Source organism: Herpailurus yagouaroundi, unplaced genomic scaffold, assembly GCF_014898765.1.
Source record: "Herpailurus yagouaroundi ecotype Mexico unplaced genomic scaffold, PumYag 216, whole genome shotgun sequence".
Taxonomy (NCBI): domain Eukaryota; kingdom Metazoa; phylum Chordata; class Mammalia; order Carnivora; family Felidae; genus Herpailurus; species Herpailurus yagouaroundi.
The window spans coordinates 2,048,872-2,075,926 of NW_024412447.1; the positions used below are offsets into that span (position 1 = coordinate 2,048,872).

Here is a 27,055-nt window from a genome sequence, read left to right on the forward strand (position 1 = left end):
GGGGCCTGACCCGCGTGCCCATCTCGGCCCCCCCCCCCACCCCTCACCCCCAGAGCGGGGCCTTCTCACACTCACGGCTTTCACGCTGTGTCCCCGACACCACCTCTGCCTGCCGTCACCCTTGGTGTTCTGACAAAAGGGGCCCGTGGTGTTGACAACTCGTTCTAACAAGTGTTGAGGCCGTGGGGGGGTCGGCTGCCCCGGGGGGGGGTCAACTGTCCCCGTTCACTTCTGTCAAACTTTGCTTCCCGCATCTGAAATCCTTCCGTGTGTTCCCACGTTTGCCGGTGCCGGCTTCACTAGCAGGGGGCCCCTGGGCCTGCGGGGAGAGAAACCTCTGGTTGCAACAGCCGAGGAGCATGGTCACCTGGAAGGAGGCAAGCAAGGGGGTGGCTCTGCAACGTGGGGGGCTAACAAAAACCGTGTAAAGTACGAAACATAATGCAGGTTGCAGAGTATTCGCCCCCCCCCCCCCCGGCCCCCCAGCCCTGCCCCAAGCAAACAGGGTGGAAGGTTCCTTGTAATTGGACACCAGGCTAGGCTGCGGGATCCCAGACCCCAAAAGGCCCAGCATAGATATGGCCCCAGGCCTTGGTTGTGGCTTCTGGGAGGCATCGCTGGGACCTGGAGGGAACTGACGGAAAGCGGGGAGAAGATGAACAGCCAGGTGGGCAGAGGGCGGCCCAGGACCTGAGGGAGACCAGTCCGGGGCTGTCGCTGTGAGCACGCCCCCCCCCCCCCAACTTTAGTGCCTTAAAGCCCCAACCCTGTGCTTAGAGCTGAGGACTTTGCAGTGGGGACAGAGTCTGGGGGGAGGCAGGTCCCTGGGCCTGGCTGCGGGGTCTGCCGGGAGGCCCCCAGAGCATCACCCTCACTGTACCCCAGCTCCTGGGGAGGGGCCCTGGGTCCTACCTTTGAAGGGTGGTGGCAAGGTCCGGAAGACCATGGGGGATGGGATCACCTCCTCCGCGTATGACCTAGCTTCCCGTTCCCTTCCGTCTTCTGCCAAAGGTCTGTCTCCAGACCGATGGACTCGGGGAGCTGGGGGCCTCAGGGGCCCAGCATGTGCCATGGGGGTGACGGCTGCGGGCGGGAACGTGGGGAGAATAAAACTTGGAGGCACCGAGACCAGAGATTCCTTCCTACATCTAGTACCACTGCAGAGGGGGGTGGAGAGCAGTTGGAGACGGTCCCCAGGGGAGGCGGCTCCGGCAGAGGTCATAATGAACGCCATCTGCTCGCGCAGAGTCGCGGGTCACGAGCCCTGGCGCGGCCGAGCACCTCACCCGAGCTGACCCGCAGGAGCTACACACCAGGCTTCTGAGAAGCCAGGGCCTGGGCTGTTTTTTGTTTTTGTTTTTTTTTAAATAAACACACCAAGTGGACTGTACTGCCTGGAAGGTCCGTATCAGTCCCAGGTCCCCGCGAGTCCCACACATCCCCGCGGGCCCAGGCCAAGAGCGAGAAGGGAGCTAAAAATACTCTGGGGTCACGACATCATCTGCATTGTAGTTCCTGTGTGAGACGGGGCCAGGAACGCTTGCTTCCCGCACCTTTCGAAGCGGCATTAACACATCAAAACTGTTCTAATGAAGCTGGAGGAAAGGCCTGGCTGTTTCTGGGCCTCTCCACCTGAGCGCCTGCCACCCACACACTGCCAGGGTCCGAGAGAGGCTTGGGGGGCCTGTTTGTAGGTTCTCCTGGGACAGCTGGTTCAGACCTTTCTGGGAAGAACAAAACTTCCAGAAGGGCTTAAAAATAACCCCCCAAACATGCCATGGCTCAGCCAAGCAGCTAATGTTAAAGCTCAGTCCAAATTTAGATCCCATCAAGTTCAAGAAAGGCCACACCCTTCCAGGGGTGCGTGTGCCCACATCCAAGGTCGGAGCATAGAGCCCCGACAGGCAGTGGGGGGGGGGGGGTCGGCTGGAGTCAAGTCCACCTGGGAAAGGACCCGCCCACCTTCCTACACATAAACTGCAATCGAACGAGTCCTCCCAAGCCCCAGGGACTTTCTTACCTCCATCCTCCTCGATTCTCGACAACCCTGGCAAGAATGCTGCCCTCCTCCGGAGACTGCAAGGCTGCAGACCTTCTGTATTCTGGCTCTTTCCTAGGAGCACACAGGTGAGTCCGAGGGGCAGGGTGGGGGTCAGCAGCCACAGCACATTGGGCTGACTCCCTGCAGGTCTGGGCAGCCGCCTGGGTGGGTGACCACCAACACTCTGGGGTGAGTCGTCCCCAGCGGAACGGGAGCGTCCCCGGGAAAGCCAGGAGGGTCCGGGCCTCACCAAGCAGCTCCCAAACTGGAGCTGGAAACCCTTCCGGGCCGGGCCTCAGAGGTCACCTCTGCCAGGAGAGGCCCAACCAAGCCCGGAGACTCCCGATCACGGTGGGGTGGCTACACAGGTACCGGGAACTGGATTCAAGGACGCCCAGGGAAAGCGCAAACTTCCAGCCCTCAGAGAGCCCGGCAGAGAAGGCGGACCCTCAGGGTCAGCTGGAGCACAGCTCACGCAGCCACCCGGTCCCAGCACAGCATGCAGCACCCTGATGCAGGAGGAGCCGGGATGACCCAGGTTTAGGTTTGAACTCGCTAGTGGCTGCAGATGCAAAGGGAAACAAACCTGTCAGGGCTCTGTTGAAAAAAGCAATTTCCAAGAAAGGTCCTGGGGTCACTAGCGTTCCGTCCAATCCCAGCTATCCCGCCTGGTCATGACCAGGGCAACCCTCGACTCGCACGGCCAGGGCCACGTGCCTGCCACGGGCATGGTCCCGGGGGGATCCGTGACCCCGCCTCTGCTGGGACCCCGGGCACCCACCAAATTCCCTGGAAACACCATCGGCCGGGTTCCACGTCAGGGACTCCACGGGGCTGCTGCCCACGCATCTCCATCGGGACCCTTTTGTGGCCGTGCGTCACCTGTCCCCGGGGGCTCCTGCCACGCTGACTGCTCCCGCTTCTCGGGCGCTGTCCCCTCCCTCCGGCCACTTCCTCGGCTGGCCACGGCCGACACGGCTTCCTCCCGGGTGCCTGGGACACGCTTCACGGCACTGCTCCCCCATGTCTGTGAGTCCGGGTAAGGGGTGTCTCACTGGCCTGAGGTCAGCGGGGCCGGCCACGGAGCTGCGCGTTGCTCACGAGCTCGGGGCCGCCGCAGCACAAGCGGGCACACGCTCACCGGCCGCCACAGCAGGCCGACAAAGCAGAGGGCTCCCGGGGCACCTGATTCCGTCTGAGGCTGGCATCACTTTGATTTCCCACCTTCAGACTTGCAGCAACAGAAGCTGACCTCCTGGTTCTCGCCACACCAGGTCAGAGTAAGCTGTCAGCTGGACCGTTTGTGACCTTTCCTCGTGGATGTGGCCTCCCACCGGGGACCCGTCGGTGGGCCTGCTGCCTTCGTCCCTCGGCCCGCCCGTGGGAACGCTCCTGGGACCTGCATGTGATAGGCGGGTCACAGAAGCCGGGGGGCCAGAGCTGGGACGCACGGGGTCGCAGGAGGAGCGCGAGAGCACCGTGTGGGGTCCTGAGCCTGCAGAAAGGAGCCGCCTAATGTCAAAGGCAGGAACACACCATCCTCCGTCCACTTGGCCTAAGTGTGCAAGCAGGAAAAATACAGGGAGGGACACACGGGCCTCAGCCACGTTCTACCTACATCCCTTGGGAGTGACCTGGGTGCTCCCCCCAAACACCCCACTGGAGACACTTCACCGAAGGTGGGACAGTGGCATCCTGGCTGGCACGCGGCAGCCCTAGTGGGACGGGAGGCAGAGGCCCCACAGCGCTACCGCTCGTTCACTCTGCCCTCGGGCCTGCCCTCCCCTGCTCCGGCTTCTCCCTGCAGGGCTCGGGAGGTGGAGCTCTGTCTGTCGGTCCGGCACCAGCTTGTCATGGGTCCCGAGCCCTGCAGCCCATGGCCCCGTCCCCAGGAGCCCTCTCTCAATGGCACCAAATTCGTCCAGATTACATCCGCTCCAGTCACAACCAGATTAAGCTGCTTGATGGGCACTGTTTGTGGTTTTTTTTTTTTTTTTTTTTAAAGATTTTGTATTTAAGCAGTCTCCTTGCCCAACGTGGGCCTGGAACTCCCAACCCCCAAGAGTGGTGTTCTCGACTAAGCCAGCCGGGTGCCATCATTCCTATTTTTAAAAGCCCCGAAGCCAAGGGGAAACATACAACCTGAACGTAGGCATCTCTGTGCCGAGGCTCCGGACAACTGTGCCATGCGGGGAAAACTCCATGTAGTTCAAATTTCCTGAACCACTTCTGTGTTACATTATCGTTCTCAAATAAATAAATGCTGTCAACCTGAATGAAGAAAAGGCCTTGCGGGCAGAGGGTGAGGTCCACCTGACACCCACCCTTGGAATCCAGGAGGCGTGCCCTCCTGCTAGAAGGCGGGAGGCCCGCCCGGCCGTGAGGGTGGCAGGTGCACACGGCCCTGGGTGTCCGAGGGGCTCTGGCCCTCGCCCACGTGGGCAGGCCTGGAGGGTCTGGTCCCCTTGGCCACACACACGCCCTCGAGGAACCTCTACGTTCATAATATCCCTGCCGGCGGGGTTGAAAAATCCAACTTACCAAACCGACTCAGTTCCTAAATGCACAGTACCTGTTTCCAAGCTTTCTGGGGTCAAGGTTGATGCTTTATGAAATCACAGAATGAAAACAAAAGGCTAGTTTCGTTTTTTGGGGTGGGGGGTGGGGTCGTTATTTCTATTCGCACTAATGTGCCCCACATCGTCTTTTCTGCCTGGACACCAGAGGTTCAATGCGGTCACCCGCGGCCCGCTCACCTCCCATCCGGGCAGCAAGTCTGCCCGTGGAAGGGCAGGGGTGAAGATGGCGGTGTGCCGTGGGGGGAGCCCCGGCCGTACGAGGCGTTCCTGCCAGGGGAGCCAGCACCCTGCAGGACGAAGGGCCAGCGGGGAAGGGCCGGGGTTACGGAGGCGAAGGACGGGCACGAGACAGGCACGCTTCATCCACAGCAAAACCACGAGGGGGCCCGGGGTTCTGGAAAGTACAGTTTGGCCCAGGCGGCCTGTGGATGCCCCGCTAAACACGCACTGTGGGTTCCCCGGCCACACGGCCCCCTCCATCCTAAACATGTTACACGCGGCGGCCGCAGGCAGCAGGGGGGGGGGGGGGGGGGGGGGGGGGCCCAGCGGATGCAACATGCCAGGAAAACAAACGTCATTCAAGGCAAACGTGAACACACTCAGAAAAGCCACATACGCTGAACGTGCTACGCCCACCACCGGAGCCGCACAGGGCGTTTTCACACCTCACGGTAAGGATTTTAACCCGGTGCACGTCTTCACAGACGGAGGCCTGTCCCAGGACCTCTGTGGGCGGGCTCGGCGTGGCCCTTTCACGGCGGTGCCCGTGACGGAGCCTGTGGCTGTCATCCTGGGGCTTCCTTCAGTGTGTAACGACCCCGGAAGGGCTCAGAGCTGGTGTCTTCAAGCGAACGCTGCAGCGAGAATGTCACGGCAGCCCCGGCCTCCTGCAGCGTCCTCTGCGCTGGCTCAGTGGCGGGAGTGGCCGCAGCAAGGGGGCCACGCGGGGGGCACTGGTAGGGCGCTCGCGGGGCACAGGGTCAACCATGGGGCGGCTGGCCACGTAACGCTGTACTGTGTCACGGGACAACCTGCCAATCTGAACAAGGTCCAAAGGTATTCGCGAAGGTTCTAGAGACGGACAGCCTCCAGAGAGCCGTTTTTTTTTTTTTTTAATTTTTTTTTTTAACGTTTATTTATTTTTGGGACACAGAGAGACAGAGCATGAATGGGGGAGGGGCAGAGAGAGAGGGAGACACAGAATCGGAAACAGGCTCCAGGCTCTGAGCCATCAGCCCAGAGCCTGACGTGGGGCTCCAACTCACAGACCGCGAGATCGTGACCTGGCTGAAGTCGGACACTTAACCGACTGCGCCACCCAGGCGCCCCAGAGAGCCGTTTTAAATTTCTTTGTAAGCAGGCTCGGTTGAGAGTCCAATAAGATCTCAACCCCGAACAGGACAGACGATGGAGAACACGGCCACAGCTGCCACGGACTGCCCGCGGGAGGTCCCCCCCATGCCTCCACCCGCCACCCACAGACCGGCCGGCGAGACCTCCACCCACCTGCTGCAGGCGGGTCCGGGAAAGGTGTGCGGCTCCCCCAGGCGTCCCCCTGACGGCGTGGCCCAGTCGGGGAGCCCCAGAGAACCTCGGGCTGGTCTGAAGGCTCCCAGTGACCGAGAGCTTCCTGTCGACGGCTGGCACTGACCTGTTTCCCAGGGCACCGTGAAGGGTGGTGCTGTGGGGGCTTCCGCAGGGGTCACTTCCTGGATGGAGCAGGGGGCACAGCCGGGTGTATGTGCCGCCCCCAAGTGCTCCCGGACCATCGGCGGCAGGACAGACGGTCTCTGGCCGTGGCTTCAGGACAGAGACTATAGGTCACAAAGCAGGGTCTGCCCACACCCCCGCTGTCCCTCTTCCTTCCTGCCGGTCACTCTGACGTCAGCCGGGAGAGGCAAACCGCCTGCACTGGTGCCAGAAAGTGACAGAACTGGGCTCAGAGTACGCGTTCCCATCTGAGGGGCTCAAGGTCTTCATCGCCCTGCAGCCGACTTGAGCGCCACCTTACAAGATGACACGGGGGCCGTGTGGACCCAGGCCCTCGCGCAAGTCCTGTTCCACAGGGAAACTCCAGCTGGGCTGCAGACAGCCGGGAGCACGCGCCCTCGGAGGAAACACATCAGCTTTCACAAACAAAACGTCAAGTGAATTCACGGTTAATGACAAGGTGACCCGGCTAGAGGAGGGAGGCCCTCCGATCGCTGTGGCTCAGGGTCGCCCCGTGGCACGGCTGGTCCCTCCTCACCTGCAGGGTGGCTACTCGCTTACCCATGGGCCTGAGAGGAAACTCGGGCTCCTTCAGAAACCCCAGGGCAGCTGCTCTAGTGTTTCACTTGGGTTCACGTTACACGCACATAAAAAAGAAAACCCTCTGAAAAGAAACAACTATGTCTATAACCGACTTGAAAATAACCTCATTTTCTGGTTGAGCTGTGTTCATTGAGAGCCAGGTGTGAAGTCTACAGGTCCCTGCTAAGACTCCCACGATGACATTTTAGGATGTTCTGCCGAAAACTGGGAAGATCCAAGGGGGAGGAGCCGCCGCAGGTCAGGGTCAGACCCGAGAGCACCCCTCCCCGTCCTAGCTGTCCCCTACTCCCATCGGCTAGGACAGCCCACTGCCCTCTGTGGTCTCTTTCCGGGCGGGAACCCCAGGGCCTGCGTGCCACCCCATTCCCACCCTCCAACACAACGGACACCAATCTCTGGGAAGGTCCACCTGCCGGGATATTTGAGAAGCTGTCTGTTCCTGATCTGGGATTACAGCCTTGGGAAAGCTCAGCCCTCCCGGAACCAGTTCAGCAATCTTGGATTAGGGAAAGCCCCGAACTTGCAAAATGCAGCTCTAACAGCCCCGGGGGCTTTGGGTGCGGCTCCCAGGCGAGGTCACCATGGTCAGGGCTGGGCAGGCGCCTCCAAGGAGCCGCGTGGATGTGAAGCAGAGGGAAGCCGGGCGACAGAAGGGCCCCTGGGAGTAACCTGTCACCTTCTCTAGCACGTTTCCACCTGGAGAGGACAGCGAGGTGCGGAGATCACACCCACCTGTTCTAACACACCCTACTGAGCTTACCAGTCTCCAAGCTTCGAGAGCCCTGAAGTCCTTCCCCAGCAGAAGACGGCGAGAGATAGCTCCTTCCTCGGGGGACCCGACGGCTTTCTCGTCAGGGCCCGGCAGTGCCTCAGGAACGGCCTCACACGGGGGGCCGTCGGCACCCCCAAGCTGCGGACCCAGCACCGCCTCCCGACTGGGACCGGCAGCCCCGATGCCCAGTCAGAGAAACATGGCACCACACACGCGAGCCCCACGGATCATTCCAGAAGGAGGCTGCCGAGCGCACGTGACGTACCTCGTGGAGAAGACGGGCCGCAGGGCGGGGGAGGTTGTCCACTGCGGGGAAAGGCGCGGCCACCCTCGCTCTCCAGAGCAGCCCGCCCACTGCCGTGGCTTCCTCTAGAGGTGGGCTGCTGGTCACAGCGAGGTTAGCCGCACGGGGACACGGGACGCAGCCCGGGAGAAGGCCTCCAGTACGGCTGATCTGTCCGGTGGCTTGGAGCCCCGGATGCACGCGAGATGGCCAGGAGCTCGGGACTCTGCACAGATGGGGTCCCTGCCGGGCAGGCCCCGCAGGGAGGGCTGGGCCGGGGCTTCTGACCGTGGCGCCAGCGCAGAGAATCACTGCTTCCTCCCGGTTACAAGGGTTGACGCTGGGACACAAAGAGCTTGGCCCACCGCCGCGGGTGACTGACCACGCGGCAGGCTCCCAGCCGGCATTTCGGCAGAGGGGCTCCCACCGTCCCGCATAACCGGGTGCTGTGGCGCCTACCCGGGCCACGGCCGCTGGACAGCACCCGGTTCCTCCTTCCGGAGGACAGTCCTGTGACAAAGCGTGCCCACGACTGGGCATCACTCATCACTCCGGCGGGAGGTTTCTTCATTCTGTGGCTGGAGCCAAAACCGTGGGGGTCATGGCCGCGGAACCAACACCCTCCTGCCCGTCCCCCTGGCGCCCTCTGGTTACAGGGCTCAGGCCGCGCCAAGCGTCCACCTGTAGGTGGTCCAGGGGTTCTCAGACAGGCACTCAGGGCCTCACTCGCACCATGTGAGGTCCCTGCGCGCACACACGCACACGTCTCTGTGCACAAGCCACTTTGGTTGGCTTTGAAGTTGTGTCTTGGAAATAAAAGCCGATTATCAAATAATGAAACTTGAAGTACAATTAGCATTGGCGTTGTTGCGCTCTGGGCTCTGAATGCGGAGGACAGCCGTAACGAACGCCCGGAGGGCGAAGGTGGTCGTCCTCACACCAGACCCTCCGGCCCGGGCTAACGTGGCCACGCGTGAATGTGAGCCATTGCCCGGCTGTCCCTGTCCCGTAGGCACGTGCATCAGGGGAGTCCCGCCCAGCCCGGGTCGGCCTGGCCTCGGGACGCCCAAGTGAGGCGGTCATGACCGTAACTAATCATTGTGTTTTGAGATGATTTTGGATCTTGGATTTATTTTTCTTTTTCCCAGAAGTAACTAAAGTCACAAGAGCAGGAATACTAGACATCTCTATAAATTACATAGGTTAGAACACATTATCTTTTAAGACCCTTTCTCTACAGACAGAGGAGTGTTTCAGGGAAAAACCTACACGTGTCCTTCTAGGTAAACAGCGTAACCACGGAGAAAAGACCTTATTTTGAGGAAGTTTATTGTTACATTTTTGCAATAACAGAATGAGGCACGACTATCTCCTGCTTCTCCAACAACTCAAAAAAAAAGACAATAATCAAGGATAACAGTGTCATTAAAAAAATACAAAAGCCGAAGGTTTTGGAGACAAAAACGACTAGTCTATGTGTAGGAAAGCCGTGAATGGTTTTAGTTGAGCCTTGCAAACAGTGTCTTCTCCGATGCCCCTCGAAGCCCTGAACTTGGAACCGGGGCCTTTAGAGACCTCCCCACGTGCCCCGAGGTCAGCAAGAGCGGAAGCCCGGGCCCGGGAAGACATGGGAGGCTGGGGCCCTGCGGGTCAGGGACCCAGGCCTGGCGCCCTCCCTGACTTCTAGGCAGCTCTGCACAGCCCCACCCCCTGCGCTTCCGGTGAGCCGGGTAAAGGGGCAGGAGCACCCTGTGCACGCCCGGCTGGTGCCAGGGGCCGGGGTGGCTCCCACACTGGCAAGCGGCCGCTGCGGAGGTCCCCCAGTGACGGGCGAGGAGAGCCCACCACACTGGGAACCGGGCGGTGGGTCCCTGCGGCCACGTGAAAGGACCCCAGACCGTCCCAGGGAGCCTGCCAAGACGGCTCCTTTTCCTTTAAGCCACGGTCATCGGCACTGACCCTGGGTCACATCCTTCAGTTCATGAGGAGCCCCAGGAAGCAGTGCAAAAACAGCAATTTTTTTTTCCAGCCAAAAAAGTCACAAACCCTAACAAACATGGACACAAAGCCTTGAGCACCGAGAGAGGGAGGGAGAGGGAGGGAGAGGGAGAGAGAGGGAGGGAGGGGGAGAGAGGGGGAGAGAGGGGGAGAGGGAGAGAGAAGGAGAGGGAGAGAGACGGAGTTTCCTGTGGTCTCCTCACTGAGAACACTGATGACAAGGACAAGTCAGAAGCAGGTCCTGCTGTCCTTCCTCCTGGGTCAGCACAGGCCACAAGATTGCTGGAAACGATCCAGGATTGACGCAAAAGGGACACAGGATCGGGAGCAGGGCAGCCTCGGGACGGGGGCCTCGCGGGTGCTACTCAGCCACAGTGACTGTGTGGTGCCAGTCAGAGGAAGCTTCCTGTTTCCTTCTAAATACTGGGAAAAGTCCTGACACACCAGACGTTTCTATCAGAGGAACGCACGGCGGGACCAGCTTGGGACGCAGTGTATTTGACAGCCAGCGGGAGACACCGGTGCAAAGGTGAGTGGGTAGGGGCACGGCGGGGGGGGGGGGGGGGGGGGGGGAGGAGATATGCCATGTCCAAGCCCGGGGGCCTGGACAGACCTTCCTGGCTTCTCCCAGAAGAGAGCCACGTCCGGTAGTGATCGCTTGTGACATGTGCACATTGACGAGGAGACCTTGGTGAGCGCGGGAAGGTCCGAGTGGAGCCGGGAGCAGGTCCCGGTCCAAAGGCATCAAGGTGGCAGCAGTTGGCAGAAACTCGGACTCCGGCTCCAGAGTCTGGGCTTCCTGAAAGGTCAGCGGGTGGACTCACCAGGCAGCTCCGCCAGGAATCCTACCGGTGTTCGGGAGTCCCGAGGGGAGCAGGAAGCGCTCTCCCACCTTCCAAGGGAAGGGAGCCTGGGCGCGGCCGCGTGCAGGTATCGGAAGGTGACCGGAGGACAGAGGTCACGGGCAGAGCAGGGCGGGGCGGATCACCAGCACCGGCCGTGTGGCGTTAAGGCGAGCCCGCTCCCACCCTCCAGCGCGGGGCCCCCGGCCTCATCTAGGGCGCCTGGACCAGGGTCCCTCGAGCCGGCACCGGGGTTTTGAAAGGCAACGTGCTTGCTCTGGGAGGGGGCGCGGAGACCCCCGATCTGCCGCAAACCACCGTCAGGCAAAGCTCTCGGGTTGGTGTCTCTCACGGAAGACTGGCGGGGGAGAGAGAAGAGCCACCCGCGAGGCCGGCCGGTTTGTGTCCTGGTCATTCCCGAGTGTGCGCAGCATGTGCACGTTCCCCTCCCCACCCCCCACCCCCACCCCGCGCACACAGTCCTCATGAAACTGTGTCAGGAAAGGAATTCGGTTTCTGTGAAGAGAGAGGGAGCGGTGTTACCAGGTGTCACGAACCGATGGCAGAGCGACCCCTCGGATTCTCAGTAGTTTGACTACGCCCCGGGTTCAGTAGCTATCGTCCGAGTGTCCGCGGCCCCGGGCCTGGAGCGTGGCGGCGTGGCGGGCGCGGCGGCGCAGACCCGGGAGGCCCACCCCGGGCCCAGGGAGGTCTGGCCGGTGGCCGCGGTGGCGGTGGCGGAAGGCGGCGGGGGGCGGGGGGGCGCCCTCGCTCACTGCAGCATGATGTCCTTCAGGTTCTCCTGCAGGATGGTGTCCTTCACAGCGTGAAACACGAAGCGGATGTTCTCCGTGTCTATGGCGGTGGTGAAGTGGTGAAACAGGGGCTTGGTGCGGTTGCGTCTCTTGCGGTCGAAGCACTGGACCAGGTAGCGCTGCACGTCCTCCAGCCTGTGGGGGTCGCCCTTGAAGTCCGGGAAGTGCTTCTTGATGCTGACGGTCTTGACCTTCTCCACCAGGAGGTCCGTCTTGTTGAGGAAAAGGATTATGGAGACGTTGAAGAAGAGTTTGTTGTTGACTATGGTCTCGAAGATGCTCATGGCCTCCAGCAGCCGGTTGGTGCGCCTGTCCTCCATGAGCACCTGGTCGTACTCGCTGGACGACACCATGAACAGGATGGACGTGATGCCGTCGAAGCACTGGAACCACTTCTGGCGCTGGGACCTCTGGCCGCCCACGTCCACCATCTTAAAAGGGATTTTTTTAATGACAAAGTCGTGTTCCACAATGCCCTTGGTGGCCTTCCGCGCCAGCAGGATGTCCTGCTTGCTGGGAAAGTAATTCTGTAAAACACGGGAGAAGGGAGAGGTTTAGCAGGAGAGACAGAACGCGAGGACCCGAGGGCCAGAAGAGCCCCAGGGACTTCCGTGAGAACTTGAACCAGGCACCAGAGTGACTTCCAGCGGTAAGATCAGCGTTGGCCACGGCAAGGGAAGCGAAGGCATCAAGCGGCTTGTCTCCCGTGAGCGGAGGCTCCCCGGCAAGGCAGGTGACCGGAATCCTCACCGTCAGCTGCAGCTGACAATCCCACCTGTGCTCGTGCCCACGGGAAACTGACCGCCGCTTCGGTTTCTGCCCCACAACCACCTTCCGACTGCTGACTTCCAGAGCGTACGCGTTCCCAGACCTTACCGCCAACCGATTTAATCCAGGTTTTGCGATGCTGTTCAGATCTCGCCCGCGATATATTTAATATGTGATCCTCGGAAGTCTTTAGCAACCACGGTGACTCTCCGGTCACCACACTGCGGCACCGCTGAACCCTCCAGCGACCGCACAAGCACTCAGGCGGCGGCCCGGCCAGAGACCAAACGGGGCCGCCGAGGCCTCTCGGTCCGGAGACCGGCTCGCGGGGTGCGGGGGACAGAGGGGCGTCTTCGGTAGCATTGCCGGGAGGGGACAGCAAAGCCGCACGTGGGGCAGCCGCAGGAGGAACGATCCAACGACCTCACAAATAAACGGCGACAAGGAAAGACGAGGGAGAGACCTTCACAGACACTGGAGTGACGTGGCCCTCCTGTGAAGGACGGGCCTTATGAGGACGCGGACTCAAACCGCTAAAGCAAGCGGCGCCCACGGGAACACACGACGACACCCGGGCAGGTCTCAGCGCTCACCGGCCATCGGCTGAGATTACGGAACGCTGCCAGTGCCTTGGGAGCAGTGGCGGCACTGTGGTTAGGACTTCCGGAGCCCTATTCCGATGAGATGGCTTCCTGGGAGGTGCGGGGGCCTGGGGGCGCATCACACGATTTGTGTTTATGTACGTCTCAGGCTCCCCTGATAAAAAGTTAAAGGAAACCCTCCGTTTTACTGAAGAACTGCCACGTCCCTTGTGGCAAGCAGAGCGAAGGATTTCTCACAGAAATCTAGCAGGGAGCACGGTCCGCAGGCGGGAATGTGAGCGTGTCCTCCACCGGAAGGGGGAGTGCTCACTGCCACGCGCTCGCTGGCCGTCGGCCCTGACACCGAGCGCGGATCTAAGAGCCCGGCAGTCCCGCTCATCACGGGGCTCACCACGTGCTCCCCAACTCTGGGTCGCAGGTTCTCGGGTGGGGACTGTACTCACCAGCTGGCCGATCCGGTCCAAGTTATCCAGAAAGTACTTCACGGATTCACCCTGTCGCGGAGGAAGAACACACACGAGTCAGCACCGGTTGCGAACCCTGATTGGGCAACTAGCCGGTCATGACAGAGTCACATGAGTGTTACTTCCCCTGTACGAATACGAAGGTGGCGGAGAGACCCCGAGTGCACGGGCGTCTTTAACACATTCAAAACACAACTGAACTTAAATGCGGTTTCTCTCGCCGAGACCCCAACATTCAAGTTCAGACTGTTTTCAAATCACTCCCGCTGGACTCTGGGGACGGGAGCGTGCTGGCCCCTCTGACCAGCCAATCCCTTCCTTGCCACGGGCGAACACTGGATGCTCCAGAGCCAGAGCCTACGTTCCCGGGAGCAGTCTGTGCCGACAGAGGTGGCCTGAGGCGCCCCAGACGTCTTCAGACAGGGTGACTCTTGAAGAGAACAGGTGCGGCACAAAATGCTTTCCAGCTTCCGGAAACAGGCCTAAAACTCCACTGCTACTCGCCATGCTCGTACGACCTGACGCACAGCCTAGGATGAGGAGGACCTTCAGTCCGGATGTCCGTGGAGGAGCGGGGACCCCTTCACTCTTGGACGTGCTGCGGACTGCAGGCCAGCGCAGACAGACGGACACCGTTCTCCAGCTCCCGGCACACCCTGGGGCCTCCCACGCTCTGTTTCAGAAGTGTTTAGAGGCCACGCCGAACAGAGGAAGGGCAGTCTTCCCCCAGGAAGCGGGATGTAGGAAACGCATCACGTCCCATACACTCGAGGGGCATGGCTTTCCACGGGCTTCGGCTACAGCCTCCCCACGGTGGACAGGCCACCAGGACGGTGCTGGCTCACACACGCTCTCTCACACGGGCCCGGGGAGGGTCACCTGGGGAAGCCCAGCTCAGCCTACGTTCTGCACAGGCGTGTGAAAGTGGATGGCCGCACCCACGCAGCAGGTGGCCGATCCAGGAAAGACCACCAGAAAGGCTGGCACCACGGCCTGAGCCTGTGACTTCATGGAAGAAAGGAAAGAAAGAAGACGCAAGTGACAGGAGCGGCCAGCTCCTGATCTGAGCCTCTCCCCACCGTCTCCCCAGGGAGGGCACCGAGGACTCCGTTTCCTTTAGGGGGAAGCAGCCTTCCCGTTGCACAGCAGCGGCCTCTCGGAGAACGCAGAAGAGCGCGTGCTGTAAGGGGACGGGAGCACGCGTTGCACACAGCACACAGCTGAGGGTCAGCATCCGCCGTTTTCCTCCTCAGGTCAGGGTGCGGCCGGAGCGCGGTCTGCTCCTGCTCTAGGGACATATACACCTGGAGCTCCAGGAAGGAGACTCACTCCCCGACACCCGGCCTCAGGCCTCTGTCCCCCGTCGACCCCAGCCTGGGTGCGGGGACGGCTGTCACCGCAGAGTGGGGCGGCCGGTCCGCACATCCCGCTGCCTCCCCTGCGGGACGGGAAGCAGCTGGTCAGTGAAGGGGCCGCGGCCACAGACCGCAAACCCACCTGATCCATGACCGCTCCTTTGCTCACCCCAAACCCGTGTGTCTCGCCCCCGCTGCCCCCCGACTCAGGGTTGCCGGATGTGCAAGGAGAGCCTATGAAGACTCAGCACCGTGTCCGCACCCGCCTGCCACCGTGACTTTGCACCGGGAGCGGGGGTCCTGGGGTGGTTGGGCAGAGGGTCACGGCAACGCAGATGTCCCGGCCAACATTCTGTCGTTGCGGCACAAGCGTCTTGGGGAGACCCTGGGACATAGGTGATCAGCCCGACGGCACAGGAGGGAAAGGAAGAGGCCCCAGGGGACACACGAATGGGTCAGTATATTTAAAACCTGAGAAGGTGTGTCTCCCACGTCTGGGTGGAGAAATCGCCCGTGAGCTTGAACTCGGGGCCACCCCCCCTGCACGCCAACGTTAAGGGACGCGGACCATCACCGCTTCTCCCTCTGCCGCGTGCCTCCCTCCTCCTACTCCTTCCGAGACGCAAGGTGTATCTGGGGCTCTGCCGCTCCGCAGGGTCGGGCACCCGCACGCTTTCGGGGGAGGGCCGCATGCGAGAGGGGGAGTCGGGGTCAGCTGGACCCGCGTCTCAGTGGGGGCCGGAGGGTCCACAGAGCTCTGTCGGGGGCCGAGAGGCCAGCAGGGAACGGGAGAATCGGCTCGTTCGAACCGGCAAGGAGCCACTCCGCCAGGCTGAGCGGGAGCCCAGGTGTGGACCCTGGGGTTTTACCGGCAGAGACTGACGCGTGCGCCACGGGACTCGACACGCAGCCCACAGAACAGTCGTCTGCACGGGCCTCGCGGCTCCCAGAGCACCAGCTCAGGAAGACGCCCAGGTTTAACTTCTGACAGATTTCCAACTCTACGGGGAAGCGGTCAGGCCTTCGGAGAAGCGGCACGCGGCGGGAGCGGAGGTGCTACCGTGGACTTAGCCACTCAGAACCTCAGACTGTGCCCCCCACCCCACCATACGCATGCAGAAATCTACGCCCCAGTGTCAAGGTATCGGGCGGTGGGGTTTCGCGGGTGCGTTGGTCCCGGTGCGTGGTCAGGGTGGAGCCCCCGGAGCACATGCTCCTGCCTCGTGGGGATACATGAGAAGATGCCGTCCACCAACCGGCGGGGGGGGGGGTGGGGTCTCACCACAAACCGAATCTGCTGGTGCCTTCATCTTGGGCTTTCCAGCCTCTGGATTATTTCTCACAGACCCAAGGCTACGTATACTTGCTACCAAAGCCTAGACGGGCACAGACGATGCCTTTACAAAAAGAGAGCATCACGCGAGGCAAAACGGTGCTGGGGGCCTCTCGATGGCCACTGCAGTAACACGGTCAGGCAAGAAAAGAACATGACAACTTACGGGCTTTCCGGAACTCTTCATGGTCTGCAAATCTGAGTCCCTTCGTTAGTGACGGCACGGATTCACGGATTCGATACAACAACATAAATTAGTTGTGCTCAGAGGCAACCAGGCATACATCTGACATCAGCCTGCCTTCCTGACCCAACTCCCAGCAAAATGTGCATTAAAAAAGTTTTTTTAAAATCTCACAGAGAGAGTGAGAGAGAATGAGCAGGGGAGAGAGGGAGGGAGTATGAGCAGGGGAGAGGGGCAGAGGGAGGGAGAGAGTATGAGCAGGGGAGAGGGGCAGAGGGAGGGAGTATGAGCAGGGCAGAGGGGCAGAGGGAGGGAGAGACAATCCCCAGGCGGCTCCACACTCAGCACAGAGCCCAACTCGGGGCTGCACCCCACAACCCCGGGATCACCACCTGAGCCAAAATTGAGAGTTGGACGCTCAACCAATCGAACCACCCAGGCACCCCAAAATGTGCACTTTTATTAGCAGCCGCTGGACGAGTCTGGGGGGGGGGATGCTGGTGATCGAGCGGGCAGAGGGGGCGATCAGTGTCAAGGAAGTACGTTGGGACACTCGCATCCGTGCCGCAGACAGGCGGATGTGGCCGGAAAAGTGCGCAGGCCTGGGCACGTCACCCTCGCAAAGAGAAGGATCATTTTCAGCAGATGGACTGTCTTCTGCACCGTCTTCCCTGGGAGCACCCATCACCCACACCGGCCGCACGAGAATCCCATGTAGCGGGCTCACCACTGCTTCAAAGCTTCTGTTGGCATCATCAGACCCAGACCCAGCCTCCTGCACCCCTGCCTGCCCGCGCTCTGGCGGTCCCCGCCAGCGGACATCGGCTGGCCCCATCCGCCTCAATCGGCTGAGTCAAGATCTCCCGAGAACGGACTCAGCTCTTTGAACACAAGATCAGTATTCCAGGTTGACTGGTCACACCTGTTTCTCTGCCAGCAACGTGACCCACACCCTTCCACTGGAGGTACTTCCTGAGGTGGAGGTGAGTGCACGGAGGGGGTTCCCTGGGGCTGGGGTGTGAGAAAGGACAAAGGAGGTATGAAGGTGGGTGGAGGAAGAAAAACACAAATCTTCACTTGGGGTGAGTGGCTTTTTAGTTTGAAATCCTGTCTGGGCACTCGTAAGCCCCTCCTATAGCTCCAGAATCAGGGAAGCTGGTCTTTAGGTTCTAACAGGGGATCGACTGTGCTGGGAGATCCAGGACTTGACAACGGTGAGCCAGACGACCCGGAGATTAGTTTACTCATTTAAACATAACAAATTACAAAGACACAATTTTTTTTAATGTCTATTTTTCAGAGAAAGTGAGAGAGCAGGGGAGGGGCAGAGAGGGGGAGAGACATTCCCAGGCAGGTTCAGCATTGTCAGCACAGAGTCTGATGTGGGGCTCGACCTCGTGAACCACAAGATCGTGACCTTAGTCGAGATCAAGAGTCGGACACTTAACCTACTGAGCCACCCAGGTGCCTCCAGATTACAAACACAAAATTTAAAACTGCTGTATGTTAAAAACAACAAGTTATTTCAAGGGTCGGATTTTCATTTCCATTACTTAACAAATATCCAATTTAAGTCTTAACTTTGGCTTAACAGAGATGCTGACCAAGCAACATGTGTGAATAGAGGGTTTTTACAAATACTTAAACAAAACATGAATTCCCAAAAGGAAACCTCATCTTGAATTCCGGCTTTGCTAACTAAGTTGAATGCCTATGACGCTTCACCGGGGTCTTGTGAGAGTAAATGATCTCACAGCCGTGAAAGCATTCTGGACAAAGATAAAACCCCATATTCATACGTGTCGTCAAAACAGAGGTTCTCCCATTTTAATCTGGGACGTGTCTGTTGCTAATTTATGATCCTACTGTATCAGCGAAAAGATTCACTGCGGCGCTTGTACAGCATCGAAAGCCTGGGAAGACCGCAAACGTCCACGGACAGAAGGCTGGTCGGGTAACGCAGGCGACCTCCACAGGGGGTCGGACACGGCTGTGGGGGGTGGACGGTGGTCCACGGCTGGTGAGAAGAGGTGCAAGACACAAAGTACGACGTGTCTCCTTGCGTGTGAGGAATGGTGGGGAAATTGAAACACTGACTATCTGCTCATTGAGTGGGACGTCTCAATGCATTCTGGCTTTGGAACCATGTGGAGATCTTACATAATTAAAAACGAAATTTATTTAAAAAATCCACCCCTCAGAATGGAAACCAAACTAAGAGACATGACCCTAACAGCATGTCAGGTGGGGGCAGGGCCCCTGGACCCCGGCAGCCTCGCCCTCCTGCCCCAGCACGAGCAGGTGCACGGGAAGCCGGCCCAAGGCGCGCCCACGCTGGCGGTCCTGCTCGGCCACCCGGCCGTGCCAAGGCTTGCGTCCCATATCCAGGCTCTGAGTCCCCCACCCCAGTTCCTGGGGACAGCTGCTCCTTCCCAGCTGTGACTCAGGCCCCAGGGAAAGGCCCAGGGTGGCGCTCTAATATGCCAGGCCCCTCTGAGATTTGTCTTTTCCTTCTCAGGTAAAAGTAACGTAACAGAAAACTAACCACTTTAAAGTGTATATAGGGGCGCCTGGGTGGCTCAGTCGGTAGAGCACGTGACTCTTGACGTCAGGGTCGTGAGTTCAAGCCCCACGTTGGCTATAGAGATTACTTAAATAAAGGTAATAAAATCTTTAAAAAATAAAGCATACGTAACACGGTGGCACGTAGCACGTTCAAGGTGACGTACAACCACCACCTCTACCTTGCTGGAAAACACTGTCATCACCCCCAAAGGCAATTGCGCCCACGAGCGGTTACCCCCCACTCCCAGACAACCACCCATCAGCTTTCGGTCTCTCTGGGTTTGCCAGTCTTGGGTATTTCGTAGCAACGGTCTGACTTGCTCCACTGGGCATCGTGTTTCACCGCGTCATGGCGGGGTGAGCACTCTGTTCCTTTCTATGGTTGGATAGCGCCCCCCTGCGTGGACCCACACAGTGTTTATCCGCTGGTCAGCTGATGGGCATCTGGGCTGCCTCCAGCGTCTGGCTACTGCTGTGACCGTCCTTGTACAAGTTTCCATTCGGATGCCGGTCTTCGGTCCTTCGGGGCAGACGTTCCACCTGGCGGTGGAGTTTCTGCATCACATGGCAACTATGTTTAATTTTTAAAAAATTTTTTAAATGCTTATTTATTTTTAAGAGACAGAGAGAGAGAGACAGGACGTGAGCAGGGGAGGGGCAGAGAGAGAGGGAGACACAGAATCTGAAGCAGGCCCCAGGCTCCAAGCTGTCACCACAGAACCCGACGTGGGGCTCGAACTCACGGACTGTGAGACATGTGAGATCATGACCTGAGCCTCAGTCGGACGCTTAACCGACTAAGCCACCCAGGGGCCCCATGTGTTTAACTTTTTGAGGAATCACCCAAGTGTGTTCCTCAGCGGCTGCATGGTTTGCACCTGTATCAGCAAAGGTAAGAAGGTTCCCCATCGTCAGGACACTTGTTTTCCAGGTGTTTAATGGCAGCCGCCGCACCTCACTGTGATCTTGTGTGGGATCCAAGGCGGTCTGTGCATAATGAACAGCTGTCGGGCTCATTCCTCAAACGGTTCTGGAAGTTGAATAGCACGGGTTACAGACCCAGCCTTGGAAACGACAGATCTAATCCTTCATTTGTGTCACAGGGACCACCACAGAAAAATGAGCTAGAAAGAAACCAGGGCATGATCTTAGATCTTCTTTTTCTCCATATGAGAAAGCACGCACACCATGGGGTGAGGGAGGGGCAGGTGGGGGGGGGCTTGGCCAGTTCTCAGAGGTTCCAAATGCAGAGTCACACCCCCCTGCTCTGGCACTTAAGGAACCTGCAAGTTGTCACTCCAGTCCCCACACAAGCTGAACAAGCTGAAAACCAACGACTCTTTTTAGAACCACACGAGACTGGATGTTCAAGGGCTGCTGCCCCCCAATCTGGAGAGGCAGGTGAATATGAGGGACAGGAACGTGGCTGGAGCCAGCAATGCATCCAGCTTTCAACGGAAAATGACAATGTCCGCTCTATAAAAGGCAAAATCACGGAGGAGACTGAGCAAGCCCTGGAGCCAGACTCAGATGTGGCAGAGGGTCTGCGATTAACACATCAGGAATTGAAAACAATTATGATTAATATGCTAAGCATTTGATGGAAAAAGTAGACGACATGAAAGAACATATGGGAAATTTAAGCAGGGAGATGGAAACTCCATGGATCAAATGTAAGTACCAAAAGGAAATCACAAAGCACATTAGAAAATATTTTCGGCGGTGCCCGGGTGGCTCAGTCGGTTAAGAATCTGAGTCTTGGTTTCAGCTCAGGTCACGATCTCATGGTTTGTGAGTTCAAGCCCCACATCAGGTTCCATGCTGACAGTGTAGAGCCTGCTGGGATTCCCTGTCTCCCCAATCTCTCTGCCCTTCTCCTGGCTTGCTCTAACAATAAATAAATGAAGTTAAAAAAAATTTTTTTTAAATATTTTGGGATGTATTTAATGTATTATCTAGGGAAGAAATCTGTAGCTCTAAATGCCTATGTTAGCAATGTATGTATGATACGTATTGAATCACTACACTGTATATGTGAAATACAACACTTTAACTATACTGCAACTAAAATTTAAAAATAAATGTTTATATTAGAAAAGAAAATAGATCCAAAATCATTGACTGGAGTTTCTTTCTCAAAGGGCCTAAAAAGGAAGAGTAAAGAAAACCCCAGGTGAGTAGAGGGAAGGAAATAAAGACCACCTATCACCGAAATACAAAATGGACAAACAACAAAAAAATTAACAGGGCCAACAGTGTCTTCAAAAAGGCCAACGAAACGGGTAACGTCCTAGCCAGAGTAATCCAGCAAGAAAAAGGGAAATTGCTAGTACCGGCAATTAAAGAGGAGTTACACTATGGATCCTACAGACATTTAAAAAATATGGAGAGGACATTCTGAACAACTTGATGCTAACAAACTGGATTTCTTAGAAGAAATGGACAAAATGTTTTAAAGATTTAATTTACTAACAGTGAAAATCTGAACAAACCTATATTTACTTAAAAAAAAAACAAAAACAAAAACAAAAAGCACCTGAATTTATTACAAAAAATGTTCCCCCAAAGAAAACCTGCCGTCAACATTCACGAACAGGTTCTGTGTGGACAGTTTCCATTTCTCTGGGTAAGTGCTCAGGAGTGAGATTGCTGGGTCACATGGTTAAGTACAAATTTAGTGTTTAGAAGAAACTCCCAGACTAGAATCCAGGACAGCAGCATCACCCACATTCCTGCCAGCCATGCGGAGGGGACCTGGCTTCTCTGTATCCTGGCCAGCCTTTGCTATGGGTGCTGTGTTTTCCTTTCTTTCCTTTGCTTCTTTGAAGAGTAGGCTTCAAACCCAACACAGGGCTTGAACTCATGACCCCAAGATCAAGATCTGAGCTGAGATCAAGAGTTGAAGACTGAGCCACCCGGGCACTGGTGGCCGCTGGTCTTCTTTTCTAACTTCTAACATGTATCTCAACATGGTTTTGCGTTTCCCTTAACCTGCAAAGACCCGACGGCCAGTGATGTCGACCACCTCCCATGTACTTATCTGCCATGTGCACATCCTCTTGGGGGAAATCTCTTCAGATCTTTTGCCCATTTTCTAGTTGGACTGTTTTATTACCATTGAGTCTCAAGAATTCTTTATGTTTTTTTGAGATGAGTCCTCTCATAGATGTGTGGTTGGCAAATATTTTCTGTCTGCGGCCTCTTAAGAGGGTCTTTTGCAGAGCAAGTTTTAATTTTGATGGAATCAAAATCGACATTTTTTCAAAAATGATTTTTTTCTTTTATGGGTTTTGCTTTTGGGGTCTTATCCAGCCTTAGGTCCCAGAGTTTCTGTCATGTCACCTTCTCAAAATTCTGTATCTTTCATTTAAATCTACATGCCGGTCTAAGTTGCGCGTAAGGTTGTGAGGTTCAGGTCACGGTTCTTCTTTCTTTTCCAGTCTACGGCTATCCAATTGCTTCAGCAGCATACGTGGAAGGCTGGCCTTCCTTTACTGAACCGGTTTTGCATCTCTGCATACTTGTGCGGAGCTAACCTCTGGGTCTGTCCCACTGACCTGTGTCTGTCCCTCTGTCGATATCACTGTCTTGATTAACGCAGCTGCATCCAAGGTCTCGACATGAGACACGGATAACTTGTACTTTATTCTTCATTTTCTAAGTGGTTTGGGCTATTCTTGTGCCTCTCCAAATTTTGGAAGGATCATATTTATATTTACAAAAGGTCTGGCTGAGATTTTAGCAGGAGCTCTGTGTTTAGTAGGAACAGAAACCTGTATATACATTTGGGGAGAACTCACACTGTTCCTATGTTGAGACTCCTAATCCAGGAGCTCAAACCAACTCTCCATCTGTTCAGACCCTCTGATTTTTTTAATGAGCGTCCTGTCACTTTTAATCATACAAGTCCCATCCCATCTACGTTATGCTAAATTTACATGAAAGTATTTCCCCCTTTTTTGTGAGCAATTGTTAACAGTAATGGCACATTTGTTTGCCTGTGTTCATTGCTAGTATACAGAAATAAAATTGATTTTTGGATTTATTGAGCTTGTATCCTGTCGACTTGCTTAATTTACTTAGTTCTGTGACTTTCTGGGTGGGTTCCTTTACATTTTATATGTCATCTGCCAATAGGAACTTTTCTGACTTATATGCGCCTCTTCTTTCTTATATTTCCTGCCTTATTCCAATAGCTGAAACAGACGTTTATTATTTTTCACATATTTACTTTTTTTGGGGAAAAGAAAAGTGGGGGAGGGGCAGAGTGAGGGGGACAGAGGATCCAAAGCGGGCTCTGCGCTGACAGGCTGATAGAAGTGAGCCCGACGTGGGGCTTGAATTCACGAACTGCGAGATCACGACCTGAGCCAAAGTTGGATGCTGAACTCACTGAGCCACCCAGGTGCCCCGTGAAACAGACTTTTATAAAAATGTTTAAAACCTCTTCTTTGGAAAACGCAGAGCACGAGGACAAAAGAACCTACGTAATTGGAGAGATATGGCATGTTCATCAATTGTAGGAGCCTCGACACCGTTAAGATGCCAGTTCTCCCCAGATTGATCTACGGATGCCGTATAATGCCAACCTAAGTCCCAGCAGCCATTTTTTTTTTTTTTTTTTTTGGTAGAAAATAACAAGCTCATTTTAAAAACAGTTTTAAAAAGTGACCTCGAATAAATCGATTTTATAAAAGGAAAGCATCTTTTCGATGCCTGATTTCCAGACTTTCTATGAAAGAGGGGGTTGGTGCGAGAAAAGGCAGACAACTGAGCAGAAAGCAGAGTCTGGGCGCAGGACTCACAGAGACGGCCAAGTGCATTTTGACAGTTGTCAAGGCAAATCAAGATGGGGAAACGGGCATTGTTTCAAAAAATGGTGCCGGAGACACTGGTGATCTGTACGGGGGAAAAAGGGACATAGACCCTTACCCATATTATACACGAAAATTAAAGTGTGTCCACAGACCTAACTGTGAAAGCTAAAACTAAAACCACAGACTTGAAAAAAACACAGGTGAAAATCTTTGTAATCCTGGGTTAGGAAAAGAGGTCTGTGCTGGCAGGATTTGAAGATGGGCCTCAGCGACTTGTGTCTGTGTACAATCTCCTTCTCTGGAGCATGGGAGGGGCCCGTGGAGAGCAAGAGACAGCACACCTTGACTGGGCTACTCTGAGCCTATCAAGAGAGATGATCCGGGGTGGGCCTGACCTAATCTGGTGAGCCTTTTCAAAGAAGCGTCATGTTGTAAGAGGAGGGGCCCCATGGCAGGGAACCTAGGGCAGCCCCTGGAAGCTGGCTAGAAACCCACAAAACAACAGAGATCTCCGTCACACAACTGCAAGGAAATGAACTCTGCCAATGACAGGCAGCTGGCAAGGGACATTAGGTGAGACCACAGGCCCACTGACACCTTGATCTCAGCCTGATGAGACCTTGAGAGCAGATGACCCAGTGAGGTCCAGACACCAGGACTCCTGACCTGCCCCTGCTGTGAGACAGCGCATTTGTGTGGTTGTTTTAACTTCCTCCATTATACCAGGTACCTGCAACACAACCGTTAACCGCGGAAGAAAAGGCCACCTTCACTGTGTGTCCTCAGCTCCAATAGCGTCTTGACCCTTAGGTACCAAATGCTTGTTGGTGAGTGAAGATATGGATTTTTTTCTTTTTTTTTTTTTTTAATGTCTATTTTTGAGAGAGGGAGAGAGCAGGGGAGGGGCAGAAGATCTGAAGCGGGCTCTGCACTGACAGTGGAGAGCCGGATGTGGGGCTCGAACTCACTAACTGTGAGATCGTGACCTGAGCTGAAGTTGGATGCTTAACCGACTGAACCTCCCAGGTGCCCCAGATACGGATTTTTTCAAAGCAGACCCTTCTAGTGCTAGCCTAGACATTATTTCCTCTGATAACTCAGCGGATTGCTGGCTTGAGTTTGCTGTCGAGGACCTGTCTAGAAAAACGCCCCTGCATCAGAATGGCAGATAATAAGGAATTCTTCCTCTTCCTTATAATGGAGCTGCTCGAGTCACATAATACAGGACTAAAAGCCCAGTGAGTGTCTGAAAAATCTCCTGCTATGGCATTAGTCATTAGCTAACTCACAACAAAGGGGATGAGTCAGAGTCCGTTTCTTCAGGTTCGTTACGGAAAGCCCCTGTGCTTTCACGGCCTTACTCAAATAAAACCAAGGAAGCCTCTCCCCTGGACACAACACCTCCCAAACTATCGATATTTACCGTATTAGAGAACTGAAGTAACTTAGAAATACAGTTATAACAGGCATGTATCTAGGCAGCCACCAGAACGATGATATCGTCACACACCATGTGGCCTGTGGAAAACTCCAGTGTCTGCTCTCGCGTAAATAACAAAAGGCAAATGGCGTCTCAGTCTTACTCTGAAAACAGTGTCGGTCCTGAGGAGCCCTCGCCGGGACCTCAGGGATCCCCAGACCACACTTGGGGAAGCACTGCCCGAGAGGACACTGAACGTGAGCCAGAACAGAACGCTCCCAGCGGCAGGATCATCAAAGCCGAGGCTGGAAAAACCCAGTCAACCCTGACTTCACCGGATAAATAGATGGCAGCAGATTCTAGAACCGCACAGGAGAATGAACAAGAGGGAACCATTACCATGTGCATCAATACGATGAATCACAAAATAAATCGGTGAATGAAAAAAACAAGCGGCAGTACAATATTTACACTATTCTTGACTTACGTGATGTTTAAAAACCGGCAAAATTAAACACAACAACAGTTACAGTAGCTAACACACATACAAAGTTTACCAGGTGCCCTGTGTGGACCTAAGTGCTTTACACATATTAACTCAGTTAATCCTCAAAATGATGCTTGAGGCCGGTATGACGGTCATCCCCATTTTATGGATAAAACTGAGGCAGAGAACGGCTCGGGGATACATGGGTGGTAAAACTACAAATAAAAAGAACGTTAGCCGAAATCAGAAGGGCGGCTACGGCTGGGCGGGGGATGTATCCAGGAGCAGGAGAGCCGACAGTGGGTGACACATTACCACTGATGCCCCCCGCTTTTTTAAAATTCTTTTTCAACATTTATTCATTTTTGAGGGACTGAGAAAGACAGAGTGTGAGCACAGGAGGAGCAGAGAGAGAGGGAGACACAGAATCCGAAGCAGCTCCAGGCCCTGAGCTGCCAGCACAGAGCCCGACGCGGGGCTCGAACCCAGGAACTGTGAGATCATGACCCGAGCCGAAGTCGGACGCACCCCGCCGCTGAGGCTCTTGATCTGCACGGTGGGGGTGTGTGCAGATGTGTCCCCTACTACTGTTGGCCGTGTGTCCTTGTTTCCTGCGCAGGTACGGGACTGGGACAGAGACACAGCGAAGGCGGTATGGACCACGCTCACGGCCAGCGGCCTCTAGTTCGGGAAGTGCACACCCCGCCCGCGGCACCGGCCCTGCCGGCCTGGCTTTCAGAGCCCGGGATCGAGGCTGCTCCCTGCCGCTGGCAGCCTGGTCCCAGGGCTACGAACACAAAAAAACGACACAAACACTCAACAAAGCAGAGGAACACCTAGCACCTGAAGGCTGGGGAACTGGAGTCGAACAGAGAGGCGGCTGTGAGTGCTGGACGACCGTGCACCCTGTCCTTCCCTTCCACCCCTGTGCGGGGAACAGGTGGGAAACGTTGAGAGAGGACTAGATAGGTAGAAAATGGTGAATCATCGAGGACTTCCAAGTGGGAGAGAGATCGCTTTTGCCAAACCAGTTACGCAGGCTCACTTCCACGTAGGGATGCAGCTGTGGGCCCATGTCACATGTTCCTTCTGTCCCCGCATCAGCCCTGGAACACCCAGGTGGCGCTCAGCCCCCTTCCCCTCTGGGCCGTCAATGCTGCCGCTCTCTGGACCCAGGGCGTGAGCATGCCAGAGCCCACGGTGCCCTTCCAACCGCCCAGACCACGTTCTCCTCACTGCTGGGCACAGCCCCCCACCCAACCCGGCACGCAGGACCCCTGGGGCCCCGCCCCCCGGCAACGCACCCACAGCCCCCCCTCTGCACACAGGATCCCTGGGGCCCTGCCCCCCCCAATGCACCACAGCCCCCAAGGCGCTCAGTACCTTTGGGCACGCCCCCCCCCTCAATGCACCCATG

The 27,055-nt window shown here is 56.4% G+C and overlaps 1 protein-coding gene and 1 long non-coding RNA gene across 2 annotated transcripts in view; both read right to left on the reverse strand.

The window, feature by feature from the left end:
- Window positions 1-258: 258 nt before the first annotated feature.
- LOC121017513 (uncharacterized) lies at window positions 259-7,694 on the reverse strand. Its single transcript, XR_005784789.1, has 4 exons — window positions 6,127-7,694; window positions 2,021-5,659; window positions 913-1,083; window positions 259-367 (listed from the first exon to the last, which is right to left on the reverse strand). It is a non-coding gene; the product is annotated as an uncharacterized LOC121017513 (long non-coding RNA).
- Window positions 7,695-9,099: 1,405 nt separating this feature from the next.
- The window catches only part of GNA12 (G protein subunit alpha 12), a 134,878-nt gene continuing 116,922 nt past the window's right edge, over window positions 9,100-27,055 (reverse strand). The window contains exons 5-6 of the mRNA XM_040455633.1: window positions 13,457-13,507; window positions 9,100-12,170 (exon numbers count right to left, since the gene is read on the reverse strand). Of these exons, the coding sequence (XP_040311567.1) occupies window positions 11,601-12,170; window positions 13,457-13,507 (621 nt within the window). The 3' untranslated portion in view covers window positions 9,100-11,600. The remainder of the gene's footprint in view (window positions 12,171-13,456; window positions 13,508-27,055) is intronic.